The 26,827-nt window shown below is 33.9% G+C and overlaps 4 protein-coding genes, 2 long non-coding RNA genes and 2 pseudogenes across 9 annotated transcripts; 4 read left to right on the forward strand and 4 right to left on the reverse strand.

The window, feature by feature from the left end:
• Positions 1 to 1,043: 1,043 nt before the first annotated feature.
• SADHU3-1 lies at positions 1,044 to 2,025 on the reverse strand (annotated as a pseudogene; the record flags this gene model as incomplete). The annotated part of the gene is made up of 1 exon: positions 1,044 to 2,025.
• Positions 2,026 to 5,507: 3,482 nt separating this feature from the next.
• On the forward strand, positions 5,508 to 6,119 carry AT3G44045 (annotated as a pseudogene; the record flags this gene model as incomplete). Its single annotated transcript has 1 exon — positions 5,508 to 6,119.
• A 360-nt stretch (positions 6,120 to 6,479) lies between these two features.
• On the forward strand, positions 6,480 to 13,080 carry AT3G44050 (P-loop containing nucleoside triphosphate hydrolases superfamily protein). The gene is made up of 21 exons (NM_114273.4): positions 6,480 to 6,991; positions 7,245 to 7,400; positions 7,481 to 7,564; positions 7,648 to 7,767; positions 7,850 to 7,963; positions 8,047 to 8,139; positions 8,506 to 8,595; positions 8,718 to 8,788; positions 8,863 to 8,937; positions 9,023 to 9,110; positions 9,211 to 9,269; positions 9,365 to 9,428; positions 9,520 to 9,585; positions 9,662 to 9,814; positions 9,944 to 10,048; positions 10,144 to 10,379; positions 10,459 to 10,528; positions 10,613 to 10,708; positions 10,827 to 10,886; positions 10,973 to 11,052; positions 11,135 to 13,080. The coding sequence occupies exons 1-21, from the start codon at positions 6,707 to 6,709 to the stop codon at positions 12,759 to 12,761; spliced, it is 3,792 nt and encodes a 1,263-aa protein (NP_189991.2). The 5' UTR covers positions 6,480 to 6,706; the 3' UTR covers positions 12,762 to 13,080.
• On the reverse strand, positions 12,907 to 14,360 carry AT3G44060 (F-box/RNI-like superfamily protein; the record flags this gene model as incomplete). The annotated part of the gene is made up of 3 exons (NM_114274.1): positions 12,907 to 13,179; positions 13,265 to 13,408; positions 13,494 to 14,360. The coding sequence occupies 3 exons, from the start codon at positions 14,358 to 14,360 to the stop codon at positions 12,907 to 12,909; spliced, it is 1,284 nt and encodes a 427-aa protein (NP_189992.1).
• A 1,761-nt stretch (positions 14,361 to 16,121) lies between these two features.
• Positions 16,122 to 17,792, reverse strand: AT3G44070 (Glycosyl hydrolase family 35 protein). 2 transcript variants are annotated; one of them, NM_001339121.1, is made up of 2 exons: positions 17,251 to 17,792; positions 16,122 to 16,659 (listed from the first exon to the last, which is right to left on the reverse strand). In NM_001339121.1, the coding sequence occupies exons 1-2, from the start codon at positions 17,445 to 17,447 to the stop codon at positions 16,146 to 16,148; spliced, it is 711 nt and encodes a 236-aa protein (NP_001327478.1). In that variant the 5' UTR covers positions 17,448 to 17,792; the 3' UTR covers positions 16,122 to 16,145. The 2 variants fall into 2 exon arrangements, with proteins under 2 accessions (NP_001327478.1, NP_189993.1); NM_114275.2 differs by having other exon boundaries at positions 16,133 to 16,647; positions 16,729 to 17,274.
• AT3G06715 lies at positions 17,461 to 17,710 on the forward strand. Its single transcript, NR_141274.1, has one exon. It is a non-coding gene; the product is annotated as an other RNA (long non-coding RNA).
• A 5,808-nt stretch (positions 17,793 to 23,600) lies between the features above and the next one.
• Positions 23,601 to 25,095, reverse strand: AT3G44080 (F-box family protein; the record flags this gene model as incomplete). Its single annotated transcript, NM_114276.1, has 4 exons — positions 23,601 to 23,879; positions 23,967 to 24,107; positions 24,180 to 24,391; positions 24,564 to 25,095. 4 exons carry the CDS (start codon positions 25,093 to 25,095, stop codon positions 23,601 to 23,603), a joined length of 1,164 nt encoding a protein of 387 aa, NP_189994.1.
• A 613-nt stretch (positions 25,096 to 25,708) lies between these two features.
• AT3G06725 lies at positions 25,709 to 25,920 on the forward strand. Its single transcript, NR_141275.1, has one exon. It is a non-coding gene; the product is annotated as an other RNA (long non-coding RNA).
• Positions 25,921 to 26,827: the final 907 nt, after the last annotated feature.

Here is a 26,827-nt window from a genome sequence, read left to right on the forward strand (position 1 = left end):
GATCCACGTTGTGAGAAAAAGTGAAAAAAAAAATTATCCTTCGTTTGTTTCAAGATCAACAGTATACAAGACAGTTTAGTGAATTTTTCCAAAATAGCATGTGATATTTGAATATCACGTGTTATATTTCACTAAAAAACATGATATTTCAAAAAACATAGTTATTTTTTGAAAAATAAATTGTTATAGAAAATTTTAATCTGAATTGAATCTTTTAAGAAGAAATCACATCTGAACTTAATAAAACCGTGTATATTAGAAAATAAGAAGTTTGGGTTCGAGTCCCAGATACTGCGATTTATTAGCAAATTAATGGAGGCAAGTATGCAGTAGATCTCCAACGATGTACAATTATAGCCGTTCGACAAGATTCTACGCAGAGAAGATCATTGTAGGTGTCCATCAAGAGCATGAAGAAGGAGGTGGCGTCTTTCTTGGATCTAATAAGGGTAGGAAAGAATTGTTCGTAGTAGAATCGTCTATGTAACAATTTTCATAATTTACAATAAATAATAAATGTAAGACGGCAAAAAAAGTAAATCACATGTGATCTTAATAAAAAACGTTTATTACTACAAAAAACATGATAATGAGAGATATTAAATTGAATAGAATATTTTTCCAAGAAATATCATGTACTCTTTATAAATAAGTTGTAATACCAAAAAATAACATGATAAAAAGATATATTAAGTTATCACATGTAATTCGAGAAAATATGTGTTATAAAGGACATTTATGTAATTACATATGTTTTCCGACATGTTTTCGACAAGTTACTGTAGCATATGGTTATTTTGGTAAAGAATAAGTTGGAATATAGTCACTAATTTCAAACATAATTTATAAAGTAATCACTTTATTATTTACAATTTTCAAAATATTCACTTTTTATTATTTATTTCCATACACTAATATTCGTAAAACACATCTTACATATACATTTTTGCAGCCATTTTGTGAAATAAATCTTGTAGTTGAAACTTATTTACGATGGTTGCCACTGGACTTTAATGTTATTTTTGATAATTAGAAAGAAAATCTTCGAATTAAATATTTGATATTTAACAATCTTCCCAAAATCTCTCAACATTAACTACATGATTAGTTACTAAAATAATTTTTTTTTTTTTTTTTAATAATTAAAATCATCCCAATGGGCAATAGGCTCAAGGCCGAACAACAATAGTACGGTTACAAAATGAGAAGAAACGAAATGACAAAACCGGAGACGCGAGATCGGATTTGGAGGTTGATCGGAAAACAAAGAAACACATCCATTAAAACCGGCGATTACAAGAAGCACTGCTTTGCGGCTACGACGGTGGATCCGAACTCATTGACCGAAGTAATCGGTTCCAGTCGCTATTTCGACCCCCCGAACAAACCTGAACCTGCAACACTTCTCCCGACATGAACCGTTCCCCAGATAATCCGGAACCCAATCTCTCTAATCTTCGACCTAGCAAAAAGAGAGAACCTAGAAATCTAACACCCAGTCTCCAGCACTGACAATAAATGTTATCTTCTCCAAGCAAAGCAAACCTCAGATCCGGCCTGACGAAAACAAAATCTTGGAAGCTGGGAGGATCAGTGGCTCAAACCAAGCCTCAACAACCAAAATCCGAGAAAAGCCAAAACAGATCCATTGGATCTGTCGTTAATCGTCCCGACAAACAGCCTAACCCACCAATCCGCCTTCATGACTTCCGCCGCAATCCACAGCCCTCACCTCGAGAAGTTGAGCCACGAGAATTCTCCACCACCATAATTCTAGCGTCCATGACCAGAAAAAATAGCATCGGGAAAATCCTCAAACTTGTCGTAGAGGAAGCCATAGATGCATCACGAACCGGAACTCCACACCACAGCTATCGGAGAGGAGAGCTCGCTCACCACCGTTTCATGGAGCAAGAACCCTGACCTACAACGAAGATCTAAAAGCAAAAAAGAAAAGCGAAAGTAGATCTGTTTTTTTTTTCTTAAGGAGAGAGAAGAGAGAGACGTGGAACGATTGTCCTCAATTGTAAAAAAACGTCAGTCAAAAAAATATTTAACAACTCCAAAAATATTCAAAAAAAATAAAACTTTCAAAATATTTAATATCATCTAATTATTACAAAATTTTAATTTTTATGTTGCTTTTCTGCATGACTATAACAATTCAATTATAATAATCAAACCGGAAAGATATTTAATAAAACATTTAATTACTACAAAATTATAAAATAATAAGACAATAATTTATAAACATATCATAAATAAGATCAACATTAATAAAATAAATGATTTTTTTTACAGGACGGGTTGGCTGAACGAGTTTGGCAGGACGTTACTTAATAACAATTGTAAACTATAAAATAAAAATATTTTATAGATAGATACAATTTGCAAACTTTTATATATACTAACTTTAAAAAATAAATTGTCCCCGTGGTGTACTGCGGGTTAAAATCTAGTTTAATATATAAATATACAAGATTTATAGGTATTTTTGTCTGTAAACTAAATGTGTTGTATGAATTTTAGTGTAAGCAAATAATAAAAAATGCCTATTTGTAAATTGTGAATAGTAAATTTGTTATGAATAAAGATGGATGTCCATTATAAGGCCCATCATCTAAGCCCATCATCTAGATGTTTGTAGGGTTTTACCCTTTCCTTGTACTCCTATATAAAGAATCCTTTATCTCAATGGAATAACACACTTATTTCCTCTATCTCTTTCTCTGTTTATAACACGTTATCAGCACGAGTCCTACCTAGCTGAGTAAACCCTAGCCGCCTAAGAAAAAAAAAAAAAAAACCTAGCCGCCTAAACAAACAAAATCTTAAGCTAACAAGATAAGTTTTCTGTTCATATTTGTTTATGCACAGATTATCTATCATCAGATCTGTTTGTATTTCTGCACTAATTATGAACTGATTATCTATTATCAGATCTGTCTATTTATCTATTATCATATCTGTTTGAATCTCTGTACGAATTATGCACTTATTATCTATTATCATTTCTGTTTGTAGTTTTGTACGATTTATGCACGGATTATATGTTATTGATTCTGAACTGTTTTATGCATTATATCGCAGAAACCCGATTTTCGCACAAATTATCATCATCTGGATTTTCACACGAAAGATAAGTTCTCTTTCATATTTTTATAAAAATAAAGATCTAATGCTTCTTTAAAAATTAAACTTTAATAGTTGATGCACTATTAGTTTTACGTTAATAGAGTTGATCATGAATATTGTTTACCCTAAATTTGCACGAAAAAATTTGTTTAAAAGATCTGTATTAATCTTTTCTAAAAAAAAAAAAAAAAAGAAAAAAAAACTAGAAATTTCAAGAGTATATTTGGCTTAACCGGATTGGTCATCCTGGTTTAATGATGATGCGAAAGTATTGAGAATTATGTGGACATTAGGTGAAAAACCAGAAGATTCTCCCTAATGATTTATCAATTGTTACTTGCTCAGAAAGCAATATGATAAAGTGATTTTTAACGAGTCAAAATAATTTGGACTTTATCTATTCGTTGGTATATACAAGGAGATGATTATGGGTTGATCACCCACTGTATGACATTTAGATACCTAATGGCTATAAAAGATGCATCGATTCAATGGACGCATTGACTCGATTGTTGCATCGACTAGAAGGTCATATTTATCCTTGTTATAAACCCGCAACATAGAGTTTGCGAGGTTACTTTCTTGATTAAAGTACAAGAGTATTTCAGTGTTTATTTATTATAACCATTATTGGATATCCGTTGGGATAAGTGTTCATACACAAAATGGTTTAGTAATATCGATACGCATCAAGCCAATGAATAATTAATAGTTTTCCCCATCATTATTGGTTTTGGGTCAGAAACCAAATAGTTTTCATCTAAAATCTTTGAATGTAAAAAGTGATCCACCACAGCACGCTGAGATGAACCCTCAAAAGAGGATAAGTATACATGTTGGATACGAATGATAACTAAGCCATCCTAGAAGGATTTATATACCGCTCATTTTGAAGACTATCATATTATATAATCAGCTATTCCAACATAAGGGGGAGAATGTATACAGCTGGTGAAAAAAAAGATAAAAAGAAATGAATTATCAATGATCCTCGGAGTAAAGAATGTATATTAAGAGTCTAAAAGATAATTTAATTATAGAATTTAGCGTTGTAATTGCCAGACGCATTTGCTGACCCAAATAAAGTGATGAAGTCACTTATACCAGTTGTAAATTAAATGCTCCAGAATATAATGAATGTCCTGTAAGGACCAATTTCAAACTGCTATTGAGTCTTAAGATCGCATGAAGCGTAATAGACCTTGGTTCCAAATATAAATATCCTCGTAAAAGTGAAGGAGCACAAAATTAAAAATGACCAAATTGAGGAAATAAATATTTTGATGATCTCTTGAAGAGAGTGAATGATCCCTAAAAGAGACATAAACATGACAAATGAAACATTCAAGTACTTGACAATGAAGAGATCTAGCTAGCTATGTCATGTCAAAATATAATGGAATCAAAAGCAAATCGACGTCGTAATATATTTGCATGCTATGAGCAGTTGAAATTATAGACAAAAAGGAGGATCATGAAAGAAAGTCTATTGAAAAGTGTACACAAAGTAATGATTAGCCAAAAATGGAAAAGAAGAAATAGACATATAATTATAATCTCTAGTAGAGATATTTAGACTAGTAGTCTATGCACATGATGTGTAAAACCAGTGGAAAATAAATGAGTCTTTATGTGAAAGAATAGTGAAATTAATGATAAGAAATGTATTATGAAGAGATATATTCTCTTGTGGTGGATGTAATATTTTTTTTTTAAGTATCTAAAGTCTGGCAATAAGAGACGGAACACTGGATATGACATTTATATGAAATTCTTGAAAGATATAATCTCTGAAGGATTAATTATATGAGAATTATGTTCTCTAGAACTCTACTCGATCGAATAAAAAAAAAAAATATATGTAACATGACATATAATCATATAAATGTATATTTATGTTGAGTTTGCAAAATATATTGATCAAACTAATATTTGTTTTGAAAATCATTAAAACTCCTAGAGAGTTATCATAAGTAATACGATGACAATAATCTATGATAAAATATCACTAGATAATGATATTTATAAGTCTATATGAAAACCATATAATTTTGATCATTAAGATTATGGTTATTAATTCCAACGAGATATTGTATTTGATTGAAAATCATCTCCTGAAGAAGATGTTTCCGAGGGGGAGATTGAATGATATGCGTGGATGTACCCTTTTTCCTTATCATAGTTTTTATCCCACATGATTTTTCTATGACAAGGTTTTTAACGAGACATTAAAGAACACGCAAATAATACACTTGATGAATGTTAGGAAATTCTATCAATCATCCAAATGAATATTATACACTAATGATATTTAGAGAAATAAATAAGATGGTCAAGATAAATCATCTAAAAGATTCATGAGCAGCAGAAAAATGGCGTTGTACTTTATCCAGAAATTTGTTCAAGAGAAGAATTGGCAGACTTATTCTCAAATACTGTTTATTCTCTGCCACATCTTCTAATCATGCAGAGATTTTACCAATTCATGAAGCTAGCCGCGAGTGTGTATGGCTAAGATCCATAGTTCACCATATACAAGAAGACTGTGGTATGTATGCAGGGAAAAAGACTCCAACAAATATGTACGAAGACAATGCAGCATGCATAACTCAAAGACGGATACATCAAAGGCGATAGAACAAAGCACATCCTACCAAAATTCTTCTTTACCCACGATCTACAAAAGAGCGTCGATGTACAAGTTTTACAGATCCGTTCGAATGATAATCTGGCTGACTTATTCACCAAGGCGCTACCTATTGCTACTTATTCATCGTATCGGATTACGCCGTCTCAAAGATCTCGACGAATATACTCATAAGGGGGAGTAATTGTGTGTTGCACTCTTTTTCCCTTAACCATGGTTTTTCCTATTGGGTTTTCCTGGTAAGGTTCTTAATGAGGCAGCATTTCAAATACTTTACGAGTTATGATACTATAATGGTCATCAGGGGGAGTGTTATGAATAAAGATGGATGCCCATTATAAGGCCCATCATCTAAGCCCATAATCTACATGTTTTTAGGGTTTTACCATTTCCTTATACTCCTATATAAAGAACCCTTTATCTCAATGGAATAACACACTCATTTCCTCTATCTCTTTCTCTGTTTATAACAAAATTTACTATTTTTTAAATTATGTTTTAAAATGTGATTACTTTCCAAACTCACTCTTTTGTTAATTATTATGATTTATCTTCAAAAATTTGGCTACTTAGTCAATATTCTCATGAATCAATACAAAATATCCGGTTCAACTATCCCCGGTTTGGTGTAATCATAACCGATGCAATCATATATTTAATGAATTAAAAAATAGAAGAAGCGCAACGTTTCAGAAATCAAAAAGCCCCAACGTTCCGATTAATTTCAAAAAACTGAAATAAATCTCAGCCGTTCATTAACACGCTCCTTTCACCCTCCGATCACATCTCGTCTTCTTCACAACGTTTCCTTTACTCTCTCTCTCCATCTCTTCCCCCTTGAGACCCAAATTTCAAATTTCTCTCTTCTCTCTCTCACTGACTCAGTGAATTCTCATCTTCTCTCATCACCCAACCAAATCAAGCATGCCGTTTATCTCCGAGACTGCTAGTGCCATCAAGCGCCGGTTCGGATTCAACGACCGTCCCGCTCCGTCGGAATCTCTCCGCTCTGTACCTTGCACGCCAGAAGCTAACACCGTCTCGAGAGATAATCACACTCATCAGTCTTTGCTTTTCTCTTCCGCCGTTCGAAGCATGCCTGAATTGGACGAAGATGGTGCGATTTGCGCTGGATCTGCTCAGATATCGAGGTCTCAAAGCTTTGAGTTCAATGAAGATCCCGCTTTTTGGAAAGATCACAATGTTCAGGTATTGAGCGGTTTTGGTGATTGATTCGTGTAGATTTGATTTCGCCTAGCTTCTGTGTAGTAGTCACAATGCCTAGTTTTTGGTTCAATTGAATTGGTTGCTCTTGAAGAATCTTAATGACGAAATAATTTTCGGATTTTGTGGTTTTAACACATTAATGAATTGATTTTGAGAACATTTTAGGGTTTTGTTGATTTTTCTGGATAAAAGAAAACTAAGTTTGTTCTATCGTTTCTTGGAATGTTGAAAATAGGTTATCATAAGAACTCGTCCACTTAGTAGTTCAGAGATTTCTGTACAAGGCAACAACAAATGTGTAAGGCAAGACAATGGTCAGGCAATTACTTGGATTGGGAATCCAGAGTCTCGGTTCACATTTGATCTCGTTGCTGATGAGAATGTTAGCCAGGTATTGCCGATTGTTTATGCATCTTTTTTTCGAAGCTCTAGAATGTTCCTGAGTCTGCTTGCTTTTATTTGTTCTTACAGGAGCAGATGTTTAAAGTGGCTGGAGTACCTATGGTAGAGAATGTTGTGGCTGGTTACAATAGCTGTATGTTTGCATATGGCCAGGTGAGTTTTCTGACTGTGAGTTTTATCTGTATTTGCTTTCTAGTGTTTCCAGTCTGATGACTGATGGTAGTCTTAATTTGTAGACTGGAAGTGGGAAAACTCATACTATGCTTGGAGATATCGAGGGAGGAACACGTAGACATAGTGTCAACTGCGGGATGACACCTAGAGTTTTTGAGTATTTGTTCTCAAGGATCCAAAAGGTTTGGTGTGTTTGTCTTTCTGTATGCATATGCTTTAGCTGTGAAATGCTGTGTTCTAACTTATCTGTCTTTTCTTTACCAGGAAAAAGAGGTTCGCAAAGAGGAAAAGCTACATTTCACATGTAGATGCTCATTTCTGGAGATTTACAACGAGCAAATCCTTGATTTATTAGATCCATCGTCTTATAATTTACAGGTATACATACCAATTGTATCATGGCAACTTGTGATCTGAATTTCGTATCTTATGTGGGATTAACCAAATATCCTCTTTTGCAGCTAAGGGAAGACCACAAAAAAGGTATTCATGTTGAGAATCTAAAGGAGATTGAAGTTTCAAGTGCCAGAGACGTGATTCAACAATTGATGCAGGTAATTTATTTTTATTCTCTTAGCTATTTGATATTAGGTGCACTTTGTCTGTTCTTCTTGGTTTTTCTGACTCTGACCTGCTCCCGTACTACTTTTCCTAAGTATAAAAGTTTGATCCTATGTAAGATTAAATTTCTCAAAATAACCTGTTATGTCAAATTATTCAGTTTCCATGGAGAAGCTTTAATGACACTATTTTCTTGAACTTTCATCTTTTCTTTTGCATCTACTAACTACTTTGCATGCTAGATGCTCTTTCCTTCCATAGTCAGAAAGATAATGCAAGAAGTAGTTGACAATTTGCTCATGTCATTCATTTATTTCATAATAGCTTTCTCATGCAACTTCCACATCTTTTATGTGTAGGGTGCTGCAAACAGGAAAGTAGCCGCTACTAATATGAATCGTGCAAGTAGTCGATCCCACAGTGTATTTACATGTATCATCGAAAGCAAGGTAATTAATTGCATTCAACTTGCTACTTGAGTTCTCAGGCTTTATTTCTGAAATCGTTATGATGATGTATAGCTTATCAATTTCTCAAAGTAAAAGTTATCCTGATCTGTGTTTTCTATTAGTGGGTATCTCAAGGTGTAACTCATCATCGTTTTGCACGGCTTAATCTTGTTGATTTAGCTGGATCTGAAAGGTAATGGCAGCTATAAGTTTCAAACATACTACCCTTTCTCTGTTCAAGATATTCTGCTAACATCTGGAATATAGGCAAAAGAGTTCAGGAGCTGAAGGTGAACGCCTCAAAGAAGCTACCAACATCAACAAGTCTCTTTCTACATTGGGGTACGAATACATCTTGCAGAAGCTTTTCTAGTTTGGTGTTTGTTATATAGTTTTTTAATGATTTGTGGCTACACTGACTTTGCAGGCTTGTAATCATGAATCTCGTAAGCGTTTCCAATGGAAAATCAGTTCATGTTCCTTATCGAGATTCGAAGCTCACATTTCTGCTTCAGGTAAAAAACTTCTTAAATGATGTGAAGCATGGATTCCTGTATTGTGGTTCTCGCACCCTAATTGCCCCGATCATTGACCGTCACTCTTATATATCTACAGGATTCTCTTGGAGGGAATTCAAAGACAATTATAATTGCGAATATTAGTCCATCTAGCAGGTAAACTGATACTTGTTTGTTTATCATTCCATGACCTTTCTGCCTGAAACATTCATTGGACTGTATCTCATGTTTCTGTCTTTTCTATTATTCAGTTGCTCATTGGAGACCCTAAGTACCTTGAAGTTTGCACAGCGTGCCAAGCTTATTAAGAACAATGTAATGAAATTATTCCTTGCCATTGTTTACTAAGTCATGGATCTGACATAGTTGGAAAGTTTAGTTGTATTAATTATATTAAATCCAACAGGCAATTGTCAACGAAGATGCGTCTGGAGATGTTATTGCTATGCGGCTTCAAATTCAACAACTCAAGGTAGTGTTTTAGCAAAGACTGTTGCTTTTTCTCTCATATGAACATGTTATTAAGTGTCTGAAGTCATAATTTACAGAAAGAAGTAACCCGCTTAAGAGGAATGGGTGGAGTAGACAATCAGGACATGGACACTATCTCAATGGGTTGCCCTGCCTCTCCAATGTCTCTCAAGTGGGATGGGTTCAATGGATCATTCACTCCTCTGACAACTCACAAAAGGATGTCTAAGGTTTGTAATTGGATTTTCCCTGATAGGGAGTTTCTATCGGCTAAGCTATTTCTTTTTCTTAGGAATCTGATCCTCATTGTTCAGCATTTGGTTTGTTTTTAAACATTTTCACTTGTATGGCTTTTGTAGGTAAAAGACTACGAAGTTGCACTTGTGGGTGCTTTCAGGAGAGAGAGGGAAAAGGACGTTGCTTTACAGGCTTTGACTGCTGAAAATGAGGCCTCAATGAAGTTGGTACGTTAGAAATAGATTCCTCACTTTTGAGATTCACATACTGTCGAAAATCTTTCATCATGAGTTGATCAACTTTTTTTTTTGTCTCCAAACAGGAAAAGAAAAGAGAGGATGAAATACGAGGGCTGAAAATGATGTTAAAGCTCCGAGATTCAGCAATCAAGAGTTTACAAGGTGTAACTTCAGGAAAGATCCCTGTTGAAGCTCATCTGCAAAAAGAAAAGGGTGACCTTATGAAGGAGATAGAGGTGCTACGTGCTCAAGTTGACAGAAATCAGGAAGTTACCAAATTTGCCACGGAGAATTTGCGATTGAAAGAAGAGATCCGCAGGCAAGAAGACTCTCTGAAGATTTCCTATTTGTGGACCCTCAGCTATATACATCTTTTCTAACTTTCACTTGCTACACAGATTGAAATCACAAGGTGAGGAAGGGGAACGGGATATCTTAAATCAACAGATTCAAGCGTTACAAGCCAAGGTGAGTAATATATTCTGTCATTTCGAGACCTCAGAAGTTTGTTTACGATTTTTATTAGTATGTGTAACTTGAATCTATGTACAGTTGCTAGAAGCTCTTGACTGGAAACTCATGCACGAGTCAGATTCCTCCATGGTTAAAGAAGATGGTAACATCAGCAATATGTTCTGCTCAAACCAGGTAAGGGCTTGATTCTCTTTCATCTGAGCTGATGTTGCCTCACAAAGTCTGTTAATTTCTGGCAAGCGAATAAGTTGTTTTTTCGCGTTCTGACACTTGTTCTTGTTGTTTTTTGCAGAATCAGGAATCAAAGAAACTTTCGTCTATCCAAGATGAGAATGAATTTCTCCGGATGCAGGTTAGTCTTGCATTGAGTCTGACTATTCAGTCAAGGTTTATGCCATTAAGTTGTCTAACTTTCTTGATTCGTTTTGTAAAATGAAGGCTATTCAAAACCGGGCAGAAATGGAATCTCTTCAGAAGTCCTTAAGTTTTTCACTTGACGAGAAAGAGAGATTGCAAAAGTAATTCACTGCACACACTATACATTTCATTTTCAGGGTCAATTATTAAGCCTCAGCTCATCTCTTTGGATTTCTCTTGCAGGCTTGTCGACAATTTGTCTAATGAACTTGAGGGAAAAATAAGATCCTCAGGCATGGTTGGTGATGATGATCAGATGGAGGTTAAAACAATGGTTCAAGCCATTGCATGTGTTAGTCAAAGAGAAGCTGAAGCTCACGAGACAGCAATCAAATTGTCGAAAGAAAATGATGATTTGCGCCAGAAAATAAAGGTCTTGATTGAGGACAACAACAAGCTTATAGAGCTGTATGAACAAGTAGCCGAAGAAAACAGTTCCAGAGCTTGGGGAAAGATCGAGACAGATTCGTCAAGTAATAATGCGGACGCTCAGAACAGTGCTGAAATTGCTTTAGAGGTTGAAAAAAGTGCAGCTGAAGAACAGAAGAAAATGATAGGAAACCTGGAGAATCAGCTAACCGAGATGCACGATGAGAACGAGAAGCTAATGAGTCTGTACGAAAATGCGATGAAGGAAAAGGATGAATTGAAAAGACTTCTCTCTTCTCCTGACCAAAAGAAGCCTATTGAAGCTAATTCCGATACTGAAATGGAGCTGTGTAACATTTCTTCTGAAAAGTCCACAGAAGATTTAAACTCAGCAAAGCTGAAACTTGAACTGGCGCAGGAAAAGCTTTCAATATCTGCGAAAACTATTGGAGTGTTCTCTTCGCTTGAAGAGAATATTTTGGACATCATCAAGCTGTCAAAGGAAAGCAAAGAGACCGAAGAAAAAGTTAAGGAGCACCAGTCTGAGCTAGGATCTATCAAAACTGTTTCTGATCAAACTAATGCAAGAAAGGAAGTTGCAGAGAAAAAATTGGCCGCTCTCAGATGCTCACTATCAAACTTTGCATCATCAGCAGTTTACTTTCAACAGCGAGAAGAACGAGCAAGGGCGCATGTAAACTCATTTTCCGGTTATCTAAACCAGAAAAATGAAGAACTCGATGTTATCCGTTCTCACAAAAGAGAAATCGATGCTGCTATGGGTAAGATCCAACAATCTGAGGCAGAGCTGAAGAGTAACATTGTAATGCTGAAAATAAAAGTGGATGAAGAGAACAAGAGGCATGAGGAAGAGGGTGTTCTTTGCACGATAGATAACATTCTGCGTACAGGAAAAGCCACAGATTTGCTGAAATCCCAGGAAGAAAAAACAAAGCTCCAATCGGAGATGAAGCTTTCTCGGGAGAAGCTTGCTTCGGTTAGAAAAGAAGTTGACGACATGACTAAGAAGTCTTTGAAACTGGAGAAAGAGATCAAAACCATGGAAACAGAGATAGAGAAGAGCTCAAAGACTAGAACCGAATCAGAAATGGAATTGGAGAACACAATTCAAGAGAAGCAAACTATTCAGGAGATGGAAGAACAAGGGATGTCTGAAATACAAAACATGATAATCGAGATTCATCAGCTTGTCTTTGAATCGGATCTGAGAAAAGAAGAGGCGATGATTATAAGAGAAGAGCTTATTGCAGAGGAGCTTAGAGCCAAAGATGTGCACACGAATATGATCGAGAGAGTCGAGAATGCGTTGAAGACACTGGAGAATCAAAACAATAGCGTATCAGGCAAGATTGAAGAAGAAGTAGAAAATGTTTTGAGTTTAGTTCACGAAGCCTCGAGGTTGCTTGAAGTTTCTCACTGATAGTTCACGTTAGAGACTCTGATTGCTGTGTACGAAATATTTTTCGTTAACCATAAATCACTAAAACAGAAAAAAAGAAAAAAAAGAAAAGAAGTTACTATTAAATTTCTGAAATATGTAATAACTTGGTTATGGATGAGGATGATCACAGGACTTGAATCTTGAGCTTGCATGAAGCTGTGGGAAGCTTTAACAGATCCTCTGTGAGCTGCATCTTTTTGGGGTCATCCAATGCAGCTGCAACGTTGACTTTCATAACTTCAAGACAATCCATATTCAGTAAGAAATGACTAATGTGTTTCAGTACAGTTGCACTTCCTTGGTACTGCATGATACGCAGTACCTTTATTTGGTTATTCGGGGGAATTGGAATCCCTACAAACCGATGTCTTCGTCCAAATGTGTAACGATGCAGATCCTGAAGCATCAAGAGAAGATACTACTTTAATCACATGTCACAATCATACATATAAATGAAGATTTGTTCAGGGTTTTCTTCATACCGAGAGAACCAGAGTTTCAAGGTTTGGAGAATTCTCTAGCAGAAGAGGCAGAAGCACTCTCCAACCTTCCTTTTTACTCGAAAACACTAACTCAACAAGGTTGTTGAACATTGGTAGTCCACCTTTGCAGTATACGGAAATCACCTGATAACACACACACAAAGAATGTTTGAACTTGGACAGCTTTTTAACAGAAAGAATCATGAGAGACGATACATTAAGAACTTACCTCGACTGTAGAACAAGTCAAGTGAAGGGTCTTGACGTTGCATATCTCCCTAATGAGATTTTTCACATCAGCGTCATTTTGCACCTCGCGATTGTTATTTTCTATGAAATGAAGGTCCAATGTAACTTTCGCAAGTGAATCTAAATGAAAAAGTGGAGCGTTATGCCGAGGGGAATCAGAGTAGTAGAGGTCGACAACACTTGGCGTGTCAAGTGTAAGAATATAACCAGCACCATAATAACCACTGTTAACGCTAAGTGAAAGTTTCTTAATGCTTTTGCTGGATATGACGCATGGGTGATACGTGTGATGTATGGTTAAGTCCTCAAGTGCAGGGCATGCAGCGAGAAACACATTAGATAATTGATCATCCCGAAACAAGATTGAATCAAGGAGCAGAACCTTTAGTGCTGGGAGAGATGTATCCGGAGGAAAACTTGGGCAGTATAGTCTCGATCCCAATGACAGCTTAACCAGTGTTGAGCTGTTGAAAACTTTAGATGGGATAGAAAACAACCACGGCCACGATTCATGCATTAGGTGTAGATGAAGTTCAGAGACACCGTGTTCCAGGGCATTACAAATCCAGCGGTCAAGTACGTGATATTCAAATGTTTTAATTTTAGTATGAAGTGAGAACTTTTTTATATGTTTACCACCTTGAAAAGCTAATGAACTGTCCACGAAATCATTGAAACTCTTTAGGATATCTTCGGGGCGCCCGGAGATGGGATCGTGAAAGTCAAGATTATCACTGCGAGTAAACAGAGTCCTCCATCTCTTGGAGAGAACAGAGGTTGAAACAGCCTCTTTCGTGGGAAGTAAATATAAGATTTGGACAAGGAGATCATCTGGAAGACAATCCATTGAAACCACGCAATCCATAGAGACAGAGTTTAAGACAGTATACCCTAAGGGTCAACGCTTCAAGGTTCAGTTTAAACCCAAAAACCCTAAAGGTTGAACTTTCAAGCTTTCTCTCCGGGACATAAAAGAAAAATTGTATACAATACTTAGATGGTGCTATTGGTTTATGATTTCAGAAGAGCTTTAATGACTTAAATTATCATGTACAATCTGTTGTTATTCAATCAAGATTTTTTTAAAGTAGGTTAAAGTTTTGTGTTATTCATTTAAGATTTGTAAAAAGTAATCTAAAATCTTTATAAATTTGGGTTATTGGATTCATACTCTTATCAAGTCAATAAAAGTTTTGTATTATTCAATAATAAAACAAAAGAATCTCTGATTATTAATTATTTAAATTATTATGTTATTGAGGTTCATGACTTTCTATATTTTTCTTCACAAAATAAAGTCATAAAAAGTATTATCAAAATAGAGAGATTATTTAAAAAACTTTACAAGATTATGAAAAACTAATCAACAAGATTATAAAAAAAACTCTCTAACAATAGTGTAGAATTACAAATCTATTGTGACAAAATTGCTCTTGGTAAGGTTTTTCTTTGTGTTGGGATGATAAATGCTATATCTGGTTCGGTTCAATGTGGCAAACCAACTTATTTCCGGTTCACCTTGGTTGCTTCCAATTACAAATCAGATCTTGTTTCTTATTTTTTTTCTAATCATTACTATAAAAAGAGTCGAAGCTATATAAGCTTCTAAAAACGTACACATAAGATTGTAATCGAGTAATCGCGGTTAGCCATCTTACTATTTAACATTTTTTAGGTTCTGATAGTTTTTTATATTAAAATTTTAGTAAAAAGAAAAAAAATTCATAAATAAATATTTAAAAATATGCAAATATTCCTAATTATTATCTTATGTTAATAAAAACATAATATAAAAATAATCCTAATGTAAACGACTAATCGCGGTTGGCCATCTCACTATTTAACATTTGTTAGGTTATGATAATTTTCTATATTATTTTTTTTACGGAAAAAGCCATAAATAAATATTTAAAAATATGGAAATAAATATTTAAAAATATGTAAATATTCCTAATTATAATCTTATGTTAATAAAAACAGAATATTAAAATAATCCTAATGTAAATTTTTAATTTTGTAAAGATTATTATATATAAAAACAAAAAGTCTAAATATATGAAATAATTATATTACTATTTAAAAAATTTTAGATTATGATAATTTCCAGGGAGATTGACAAAAATAGCATTTCTTTTGAAAAATTTCACAAATAGCACTACAAACTTTAATTAAATACTAGGTTATAAATCCACGCCACGCGTGGGTCTATTTTTAAAACTTTTAATGATTTTTTGTGTAACTAAAAATATTTACTGAAAATTTGAGATATATGTTTAGTATGTCTACTTATTGTTAATAATTTAAATTTCTTGAGTTTTAAAATTACCAAAGCAAATAATTCAATTTAAATACATAACTACAAAGAACTCTAATAAAACTTTTAGGTTTTACAACATTTATCAAAAGAACATTTTTGGCTCATATTTTGTTAAATGTTGTAATCGTTTTGATATTTTGGATGATGACATCTTTTTACGTAAGACATTTTGATTGAGTCTGATGAAATAAATTGTTGTATGAAGAATAATTTCGACGTCGCAAATTCACTATTGTTTTTTTTTTTTGTATACTTCACTAGATTAGTTAGTATACCTTTTCTTTCTTTTTTGTCAAAGGTTTGTTTTTCATTCCATTACCAAGGAAACCAAATACAAAGATGGAGGGGAAATGAATTCCCAAAGTTTAGAACATCACAATAAAGGGCATACCCCAAAGAAAACATAAGATAAGATAACATAAGAAACATAAAGGGATAGATAGGGTTAATCGATATCAAATCCTTGAGGGCTTTGAACCAAAAGCTAGGTAATTTGTTGGTGCAAGTGAGATCAAAAGAAATCGACAAATCTTCCAAGAGCAAATCAAAGGAAGAACAATTCGTCATTGTCAAGAGACGAAGTGGCGTTGGTGTAAGGGTCAAAGACGTGAAACTCGGCGGCACCAAACAAACTACACGAGGTAGTGCTTTGACAAGGGCTCGAGCAAAGACGGTACTCCGATGCGTGAGGTTGAGAGGTAGAGCTGCCGTAAGATGAGACTGGAGCTTGGGCAAGCCATAGCGAATGGAAGTAGTGTAGAGGGTGAATGGCTTAAAGTCTTCTAGAGAGCTTGATGAAAGGTAGTCATTTGGCAAGCTTCCAAAAACACTATCAAAACTCCCGCATGTAAGATTCAAGAGCAATAGACCAGGGACTTTTAAGCAACTAAACACACACCTCAAACCATTAGAGGAAGCAAAAACAAGGATTCGTAAATGTCGGGTAATAAAGCGTAACAAAACAGGTGGGTTCTCTCCCACATGGAGTTCTCGGCCATGGAGATTAAGAAATCCATACAAAGTTTGTCTTCGGTTTAACCCAGAGAGATGATAAAAGGACATGGGCTTCAAAGTTTTGAGAGTGTTAAAGGTATCACTAAAGATGATAGATGGCACATGAATGAGTTCAGTAAACAAGGGATATGGAGATAAGAGGTCGAGGAAGTTACGGTAATCACCGCTCCTTGGAGCCGGGATCATAATGTCGTTATTCCTCGACAAATTCATTTGGCCTTAAACATGGTTGCTAAAAACAAAAGTAAAACCCCTAGGTGATTCTAATGGCCAGGTTATCAGACAAAGTTTGAACCCACATTGCAACAAAGTGTGATTAGGATCCAATCGGCGTCCATGAACAATTGGTTCCATAGATCGACACAACAATTTGCAGTGAGGAATCGGAGAAGAGATAAAGCAGAACCTGGTCTTTTGCAGAAGAAGGCGTGGAAAGCACCTTAAAGGGGTGGGTCTCAATGAACGAAAATATGGGCTTGAGCCCAATAGGCGAGAAACAAGATCCAATCCAGAGGCATCTTCATATGTTAGGGTTGCGCCGCCCCCTGGTTGCAGTTTCCGGTGAGAAACGGCTTCATGGGAAGACGAGAGAGATCCAACCATAGCACATCTGGGCAGGCCGGAGCAAATCGTCACAGTTGCGAGTATGGAGTCTCGCTGATAAAGGATGGCTCCTCGAGGTTCAAAAGCGATGGATAGATCGTGGGTTGAGCTTGGCAAGGGAACGGGGTTGCCGGGAAACGTCTCTTAGCTTCAACATCCGAAGAAACATCAAAGAGCTTTGGATTAAAGGGGAATAATGGGGCTGACTGAGATAAAGGCCAACAATAGCGAGATACAGGGGATTTAGAAGAGCCAATGAAAGCAGAGAAACAAAGATCCTGACGCCGGCAAGCATAAGCTTTACCGGCGCCGGTGGAGGAAGCCAAGAGAATAACCTCAATAATTGGATCATGGAGGATATTTCTGAAGCTTTTGTTAGTGAATGGTACGAAAAAATTGGTCGACTTAAGATATGATTAGTATACCTTTTCTAAAAATAAGATTCTATACAAAATATATTCATAAGCTTATCTATACGTTTTTTAACAACTATACTTTTTCACATGTTTTTTCAATAATTCCGTCTTCACATCTTTTTCGAAAGAGCTATCACTCTTTCTATCTTTTTGCAAGGACTCATTTATTTGTTTTCTTCTTTCATGTTGACGTATATCAAATTACCCTAAGACCACTCTCTCAAATAAGAGATCGTCAATTGTACTTAAGGATAGAATTTCACAAAGTTCTTTTGTTCACAAAATGAACCTAAGTATTGAGATTAAGCTAGATGAGTGTAAGAAAATAAAAACATAGTAAATAAGCAAATAGCAGGATTGGTTGGTTGTAAATCAAGCTAATAAGATGCTTGGGTTTAGGGTATTCTCATTAAACAATTGATTAGTAGATCTAGATATAGCTAGGTTGTTATCAAACCGTTCTTAAACTCAAATTCTAATATCAGAATAACTGGTGATGTTCCGTGAAACTCACTATGCCTAGAGCTAAAATTCCCGGTGTTGTGCCGTGAAATCCTATACCTTAACACGCATGCTAAACGAGTTCGATAAGTTCACCTTAGTAGATAAGCCGATTCTTATTACACACCTATAAACCAGGCTCATCAAATAGTAGTTCTAGTAACAGATACCTATGGTGGGTATATCTATTATCTCGAATCAAGTTCTAGTTAATTACTCTAGAACTAGTATTAAGAACAACTAAAGATGAAGAATTCTACAGATAACCTAGAAAAGGAGCAATCTACTAAATCATATGAATCCCTAGTGAGAAATCTTAACTCTAACAAGCAACAACTTAGACATGATAGATGAAACAAACAACATGTATGAATAAGAAAGTATAAACAAATCAATAGAGAAAAGAGTTAGAAAAGATCTCTTCACTAGTAATGAAATCTCTGATAAAACTCTGAAAACAGGGGATGAATAGCTTATGAAAGTACTCTGGAAAATAACTTGGTTGCTAGGAAACTTGATAGGTCTAAACAATGACCTTTAAAACTATATATATGACCTAAAAAACATGTAGGGACTAATAATAAAAATAGAGAAGTCTTCTGGGGCAAATTTCTAATTCTTCAAACTTAAAAGCGTCATGAACTTCTTTCGGCCGCAACTGGTGTCGATCGACACGAAGAGTCTGTGGATCGACACTATCAACTGGATCTGAAAGTGAATTCGTCCTTTAGCTTCTTTTCTTCAGCTTTTGCTCCAAAATGTCTTCTCATCTTCATTGTTGTCCTTCTCCATAGAATACCTGAAAAGACTCTAAAAAGACTCTAGAAATAACAAAAAGACTCAAAACTCTATATTTAAAACATAGTTTAAAACACTAAAAATAGGGTTATATCACATACGGTGTCTCTTTCCATCCTCTTATGATTTTGTCTATGCAGTACGTGTCATACCTTCCAAAATTTTCACATGCTTCATATTTCTTCTTCGAAAATCCATCCCTTTCTTCATTAGTAATTTTCTTTTGAGCTCGTCGAGAGGTAGTTAAGTCAAGTCAATAAACTCTTCGTTTGAATTTCTATGAAATTTTTTTTCTTGCTCTATATTGTTTTTTTTTTTATTATTCTAATAAAAGGTTTTAACTTCTAAATTGGTTAACTCCATCACTTCTCTCCTTTGATGTTGCATTTTAGATTCTCTTCACCTTCACGTTTCCCAGACTAAAAGACCTCATCTTATATCTTTGAGAACTTGATTCAAATTGATACGATTAGAAAACACCACCATCAAAACATGTCCTTGTTGCTTTAACGCTTCACAGACCAAACACACCTTAATCTCTCTTCACTTCATTTTGTTTTGAAACACATATTTCACATACTTCTTTCCTACGGTGTCTCTTTCCATCATCTTATGATTTTGTCTAAGCAGTACATACCCTACCTTCCAAACTTTTCACATGCTCCATATTTCTTCTTTGAAAATCTTTTCTTCTCCTTGTTAGTGAAAGCCTTTTTCAAACTCGTCGAGAGTATCTGAGTCAAATCAATAAATTTTCCTCAAGAATAAAATCGTTGTTTTGCTTTATTGTTTTCTATTATTCTAATAAAAGGTTTTAGCTTCTAAATTGGTTCTTAACTTTATCACTTCTCTCCTTTAATGAGGCAGTTTAGATCCTCTTCACCTTCACGCTTCCCAGACTGAAAAACCTCAACTTATATACTCTGAAACTTTATTCAAGTTGATATGACGAAGAACAACATTATGAAACCATGTCCTTGTTGCTTTAACGCTTTACAGACCAAACACACCTCAATCCCTCATCACTTCACCTTCTTGTGAAAAAACTTTCACATACTTCTTTTTTCCTATGGTGTCTCTTTCAATCCTCTTATGATTTTGTCTAAGAAGTACGTGTACTACTTTCCAAACTTTTCACATGCTCTATATTTTTTCTTTGAAAATCCCTTCTTTTCCTTGTTAGTAAAAGCTTTTTCAAGCTCGTCGAAATGTATCGTAGTGAAGTCAATAAACTCTTTGTTTGAACTTTTAAGAATAAAATCTCTATTTTGCTCTGTTTTGTTTTCTGTTAAACTAATAAAAAGTTTTAACTTCTAAATTGGTTTTTAACTTTATCACTTTCTCTCATTTGATGTTGTTGTTTAAATTCTCTTCACCTTCACGTTTCCTAGACTGCAATACCTCAACTTATATATTCTAGAACTTGATTCAAATTGATACAATTAGGAACACCACCATCAAACCATGTCCTTCCAAAATTTAATGCTTCACAAACGAAATACACCTTAATCCCTCTTCACTTCACCTTCTTGTGAAATAATCTTTCACATACTTCTTTCCTACGATGTCTCTTTCCATCCTCTTATGATTTTGTTTAAGCAGTACATGTCATACATTCCAAACTTTTCACATGCTCCATATATGTTCTTTGAAATCCCTTCCTTTTCTTATTAGTAAAAGTCTTTTTCAAGCTCGTCGAGAGGTACCTTAGTTAAGTCAATAAATTATTTGTTTGAATAAAATCTTTGATCGGCTATCAATGATCCATAGATGTTTATTTATATAGACACCATAGCTTTATTATTTTGGACTTTATTAGTTTCTTTGGTTGTTAAGAAGAAGTTTTCATTTACGTCATTAAGGTTTTCCTTTTCGTTTAAACTTTAATTTTCTTAAACTTTCGAAAAACTTCTGCTCGATTATTTATTACTATCTTTCTGTCAATTTTTAGAAAACTACTTCTTTTATTTCACAAAAAATTGTTCGTGAAACAATTCCTGAATTAGTGAAATCTTTCCTGAATTTTGTAAAATCCTTCCTAAATTTCGGAAAATGATTATTTGAAAGATTACACGAAATTCAGAAAAGATTTTACAAAATTCAGGAAGGTTACAAAAAAAATATATATTTTGAATTTCGTGAAATCTTTCTTGAATTGCTTAGAATCTTTTTTAAAAATTTTAAAATCCTTCCTGAATTTCTTTTTTTGGCAAGAAAATGGGCTCGTAATTTGTTTTGGCGGAATTTTTTTGACAGAATTATTTTTGGGGGAAAACGATTATTGGAATTTTTTTGATGGGAAAATATTGTCAGAAATATTTTGGCGGGAAAATATTGTCTGGAATTTTTGGTAATGAATTTGTGTATTTTTTGGATTTTCTTAATTGTTTATTTTAATAATTAAAAATAAACTAATTACTTGAGTGTTATTTATATCTAAAAAACTTTTGAGGGATTTTCAAAAGTACTATTTTTTACTACTTTTTGCAACAATATCCTTTTTTGTTGTCTATTTTTAAAAATACCCTTTTTCTTGAATAAAATGACCAAATTATCCTTATCTAATGAGCACATGTAAATAGAAACTTAAATTTTTCCGCCAAAAAATTTTGGCACCAAAATTTTTTTTTGCGCAAAAAACAAATTCCGCCAAATAATTTTTCCCGCCAAAATTTGTTTCCATAACAAATTTTTTCGTAGCCAAAAAATACATTTGAAAATCCTTGTAAAATTTTTGAGAACCTTTTAAAAACTCTTTAAAAAACTTTGTAAAGTTGTTAAAAAGCTCTTGTAAAATCATTCTAAAACCTCTTAAAATTTTTATAAAGTCTTTAGATACATATGTAAATACTTTAAAACTCCTTTTAAAATCTTTGTTAATTATTTTAAAACCTTTTACAATGGTTATAAAAGATTTACAAGAGTTTTAAAAGGATTTACAAGGATTTTAAAAAAATTATAATCTAACATTTTCAAAAATTTAAAACACTCACAAAAAGTTACACGAATTTTTAGAAATTTACAAAAATTTACATATCTCTATGCCTTACGTTTTAATCACTTGAATTTACACCCTTATAATCTGCTATTGCTTGCTTTATTTTTTTTTTTACTATTTCGTTTAGCTTAATTTCAACACTATAACCTCTTGTTTGGACAAAAGAATTTAGTAGAAATCGATCCCTAAGTATTACAGCTGACCTCTTATTTGAGAGAGTAGTCAAGGAGAATTTGAACATGTATCACTTTGCTTTCTTGTGTTTTCGGTATACCGACATTTTGTTACATTTTTTCAGTTTTTTGTGTCTGTTTGATTTGGTCGTCTTCATAATATTTAGTTGAGAGATATGCGCTTAATTAGCTGCCACATTGACAATGATGGGAAACAACATGAGAATAACAAAGCTTAGCTTGTTTATATGGAGAGGTTCAAGTGAAGCAAGTGTGGAGTAAAAAGAGAAACAGACACTAAGATTTATAAAAACAAGAAAATAGTTTCTCATCTTTGATCTCTCTTTTTGTTTTTTTGGGGGGCTAAAATTTATCAAAAAGTTGTTTCTTTTGTTTTTGCTGGGAAACCAAGTCTCAAGATAAACTAGAGAAAAAAAGAAAGTACACAATATTGCATAGTTAGTCTGCCTATACAATATGCCCATATTCATTTAAATTTATTCTAAAATATTTAAAACTCAAGGTCCTGAATCAACAATTTGGTTATAGTGTGGAGCCAAGCTAATATTCTATTATAAATGGAAAAAAAAGTGAGAATTTTGAGTGAAGATCATGAAACACATGGAGTAACAAAGTTCCCAAAATTATCAGTTATTTGATAAGCATTGGAGAGCTTATTTTAGAAGGAGAATCGAAGATGACGTGGCAAGAGAGAAGAGTCTGTACGAATGTACCTACTATAAATAGTAAGAGAGAGTAGAGAAAAAGATATCTTGCGTGATCATTGTTGTGTAAAGAGGATTAAAGCTTCATGTAACTCCAATTAAGCTTATCAATTTAGGACTTTGATTCATTTGTAATTGGATTAACGGATAAGAAAGACAAAGGATTATGTTTCCGTTCTTATCCATTATTCTTCCAAGAAGAACAGATTTTGTGATACATTTTGTAAAGATTCATGGCCTTAATAATGCTTATAATTGACCGGAAAAAAGTTCATAGATGAACAAAATCATATAGGCAAATTAGATGGACGCAAATCATAACAACGTTCTTTGAAGAACTAAGTCATCAATTATTATTAAACACAAATATCAATAGCTAAATGAAGACCAAAGACCTAAGTCTTCATCAGTTCAAGAAACTCACTCTCTCCAAAACAGCTTTTGCACAAAATGCTTTCAACTTTTCTACGATCTTCTCTCCTTCTTACTTTAACGATCGAATGACTCTTTTCTGCTAATTCATTAACTTCCTTTATGGATGATTATGATCCCATGACTTGTATCTTGACCTTAGATGAAGCTGCGGGAAGCTTCACCTCATCCTCAGTGAGTTGCATCTTTTTAAGGTCATTCATTTCAGTTGCAAGATAAACTTTCACCACTTCAAGACACTCCATTTTCAGTAACAAATGGCTTATGTGTTTCAGCTCGGTTGCACTTCCTTGATATTGCATGAAACTCAGCATCTTTATTTTGTTATTCGCGGGAATTTGAATCCCTACAAATCGATGTCTTCGACCATATGTGTAACGATACAGATCCTTAAGCATCAAGAGCATCGAGAACACTTTAGTTTCATGCCACAATCTTACATATAAATTAAGATTTGTTCAGGGTTTGTTTCACACCGAAAGAATTAGAGTTTCTAGGTTTGGAGAACGCTCTAGTAGAAGCGGAAGCACTTTCCGATGTCGTTTTCGACTCGAAAACATTAATTCAACAAGGTTGTTGAACACCGGTAGTCCATCTTTGCGGCATACCGAAATAACCTGAGACAAACACAATGAATGTTTTCCTGTTTCTAATTTAAATTTGATGAGAAATCATACATTAAAACTGACCTCGACAGCGGAAGAAGTTAAGTGAAGGGTCTTAACGTTGCGTATCTCACTGATGATATTTTTCACATTCGCATAATTTTGCACCTTTTGATAGCCATATCTTAAGTAATGAAGGTCCAACGTAACTTTGGCAAGTGAATCTAAATGACAATGTGGAGCTTTACGCCTAGGAAGATCAGAGTAGTAGAGGTCGACAACATGGCGTGTCAAGTCTAAGAATGCTAGAATGATTATGTATAAGACAATTATAATAACTATTATCAATGGTAAGTGAGAGCTTTTTAATGCTTTTGCTGGATATGACGTATGGATAATTCATGTTATGTATGGTTAACTCCTCAAGGACAGGGCAAGCAGGCAGAAACACATCAGAGAGTATATTACCCTTAAACCAGATTGAATAAAGGAAGAGAATCTTAAGTACTGGGAGAGATGTCTCCGGAGGAATTTTTGAGCACACTAGTCCTCTTCCCAATGACAGCATAACCAGTGTGGTGCTAGTGAAGAATTTGTAAGGTAATTCAAACTGCGAATTTATGCATAGATGTAGCTCAGAGACACCGCGTTCCAGGGCATTACAAATCCAGCGGTTAACAACATCCACGCCAAGTCCAAATGCATATAATTCTCTACTTTTTAGTGAGAACGTCTTTATATGGCCACGGAAAGCCAATGTCCTCTCTACGAAATCCTCGAAACTCTTTTGAATGTCAGGCCTATACCGATGATAACCGTCTTCCCGGTGGAAAAGGATGTAGTCGTCAATGTCAAGATTATGCACGAGAGAATATAGAGTCTTCCACCTCTTTGAGAGAAGAGAGGTTGAAACTGCTTGTTTCGTGGTAAGGGAGGATAAGATTTCGACAAGAAGTTCATCAGGAAGACAATCCATTGAAGCCGGATTCAACTGTTCCATATCAAGAAGCTTCAGTTTTGAGTTGTTCACTTGCTTCTTGGTTGTTTTCTATGGGAAAGGATAATGGAGCTCTCTCGGTAGGGATTTAACTTTTATAGCTTGTGGTCTTAGCCATGTGTCATGATATTAATTTTAAAAATTTAAAAATTAACTATATTCAGTGTCATATAATCTGTAATATTAAATAAGATATGAGATTTAACTAAATTTACTTTTAATTAAGTTTCCATCATCACTAACATTTCTTAAATTTGTAATTAAAATGTACTTTATTTTTATAAAATCAATAGTGTTTGGTACTTTAAAGACTTAACCATATATATCCTCATTTTATATAGGAGAATTGACACAAATAGCACTAAAAACTTTATTATCCCAAAAATAGCACCTTCTTTTGAAACTTCCAAAAATAGCATAAAATTTTTTTAATCCTCTATAAATTAATTAAATAAAAAAGTTTTTTTATTATCATTTGTATCAATCCCCCAAATAAAAATGATAGCAAACACTAATCTAATATTAAATTGAATCAAAAAAAATTAAATAGTGAAAATATATAACCTAAATTGGAAATAAAAAACCCAAATATAATAGGCCTGGGCACAAGTACTCGCTACTCGGCTTACTCGCTACTCGGTTCGTATTCGCCTTGAAAATTCAAGTACTCGTCATAGGCAAGTCAAGTAACAAGTCGGTTTATTTTATTACTTGCAAGTGCAAGCCAAGTATCAAGTATCATAATTTTTTTTGATACTTGCCTCGTTACTTGCCTCATTTTGATACTTGCCCCGTTACTTGCCTCGTTACTTGCCTCAATTTGATGCTTGTCTTTTTACTTGCTTTGTTACTCGTTATTTGTACATGTGACTTGTGGGATCAGTAATAATTAAGTCTGGATATAATTTTTTTCTATTACTTACCTTGTTAATTGTTGAGCATTGTATACTTGTTACTAAAATACTAATGCTTAAATTATTATAATAGATTTATAATTTTGGTTTGGCCTATAAAAGCTAAAAATTTAAATTTATTGTAACAAACTCATTGACCTTAAATATTATGTATGAAATAGTTTTTTTTATTCTAAATATTTTAGGTTCAAGTAAAAGTATTTAATTTTGGCAAGTAAGAAGGCGGATCAAGTAACTTGCAAGTAATTAAAATTTAGACAAGTACTTACTAGATCAAGTACTCGTTTTAATAAAGCAAGTAACAAGCCAAAAATCCAATTACTTGGACAAGACAAGTCGAGTCACAAGTACCTCCAAATTGGCAAGTACTTGCCTTGTGCCCAGCCATAAAATATAATACTATAAACTAATTTTAAAATGAAAAATCTCTTTTAAATGGTGAAAATATATACCCTAAATTGGAAATAGGAAAACCCAAATATAATACCATAAACTAATATTAAAATAAATCTAAAATTCTTTTAAATAGTTGAAATATATACCCTAAATTGGAAATAGAGAACCCAAATATAATATTTTAAATTTATTTCTAATTTATTTTGGTTGAATATATTTTATATAAAATTGTGGTATTATTATTGTCCATAAAACTTGTTTTAGTGTTACTTTTAGGAATTTCTCAAATAATTATTTGAGTGCTATTTATGTCTAAAAAACTTTTTTATGCTATTTTTGTCCAAAAAACTTAAAATTGTGCTATTTGTGGGTCTCTAAAATAAACTATAGATCATTGATCATAGGCATCCAATATAAAAATTAAT

The sequence above is a fragment of the Arabidopsis thaliana genome, chromosome 3 (genome assembly GCF_000001735.4).
Source record: "Arabidopsis thaliana chromosome 3, partial sequence".
Classification (NCBI taxonomy): Eukaryota; Viridiplantae; Streptophyta; class Magnoliopsida; order Brassicales; family Brassicaceae; genus Arabidopsis; species Arabidopsis thaliana.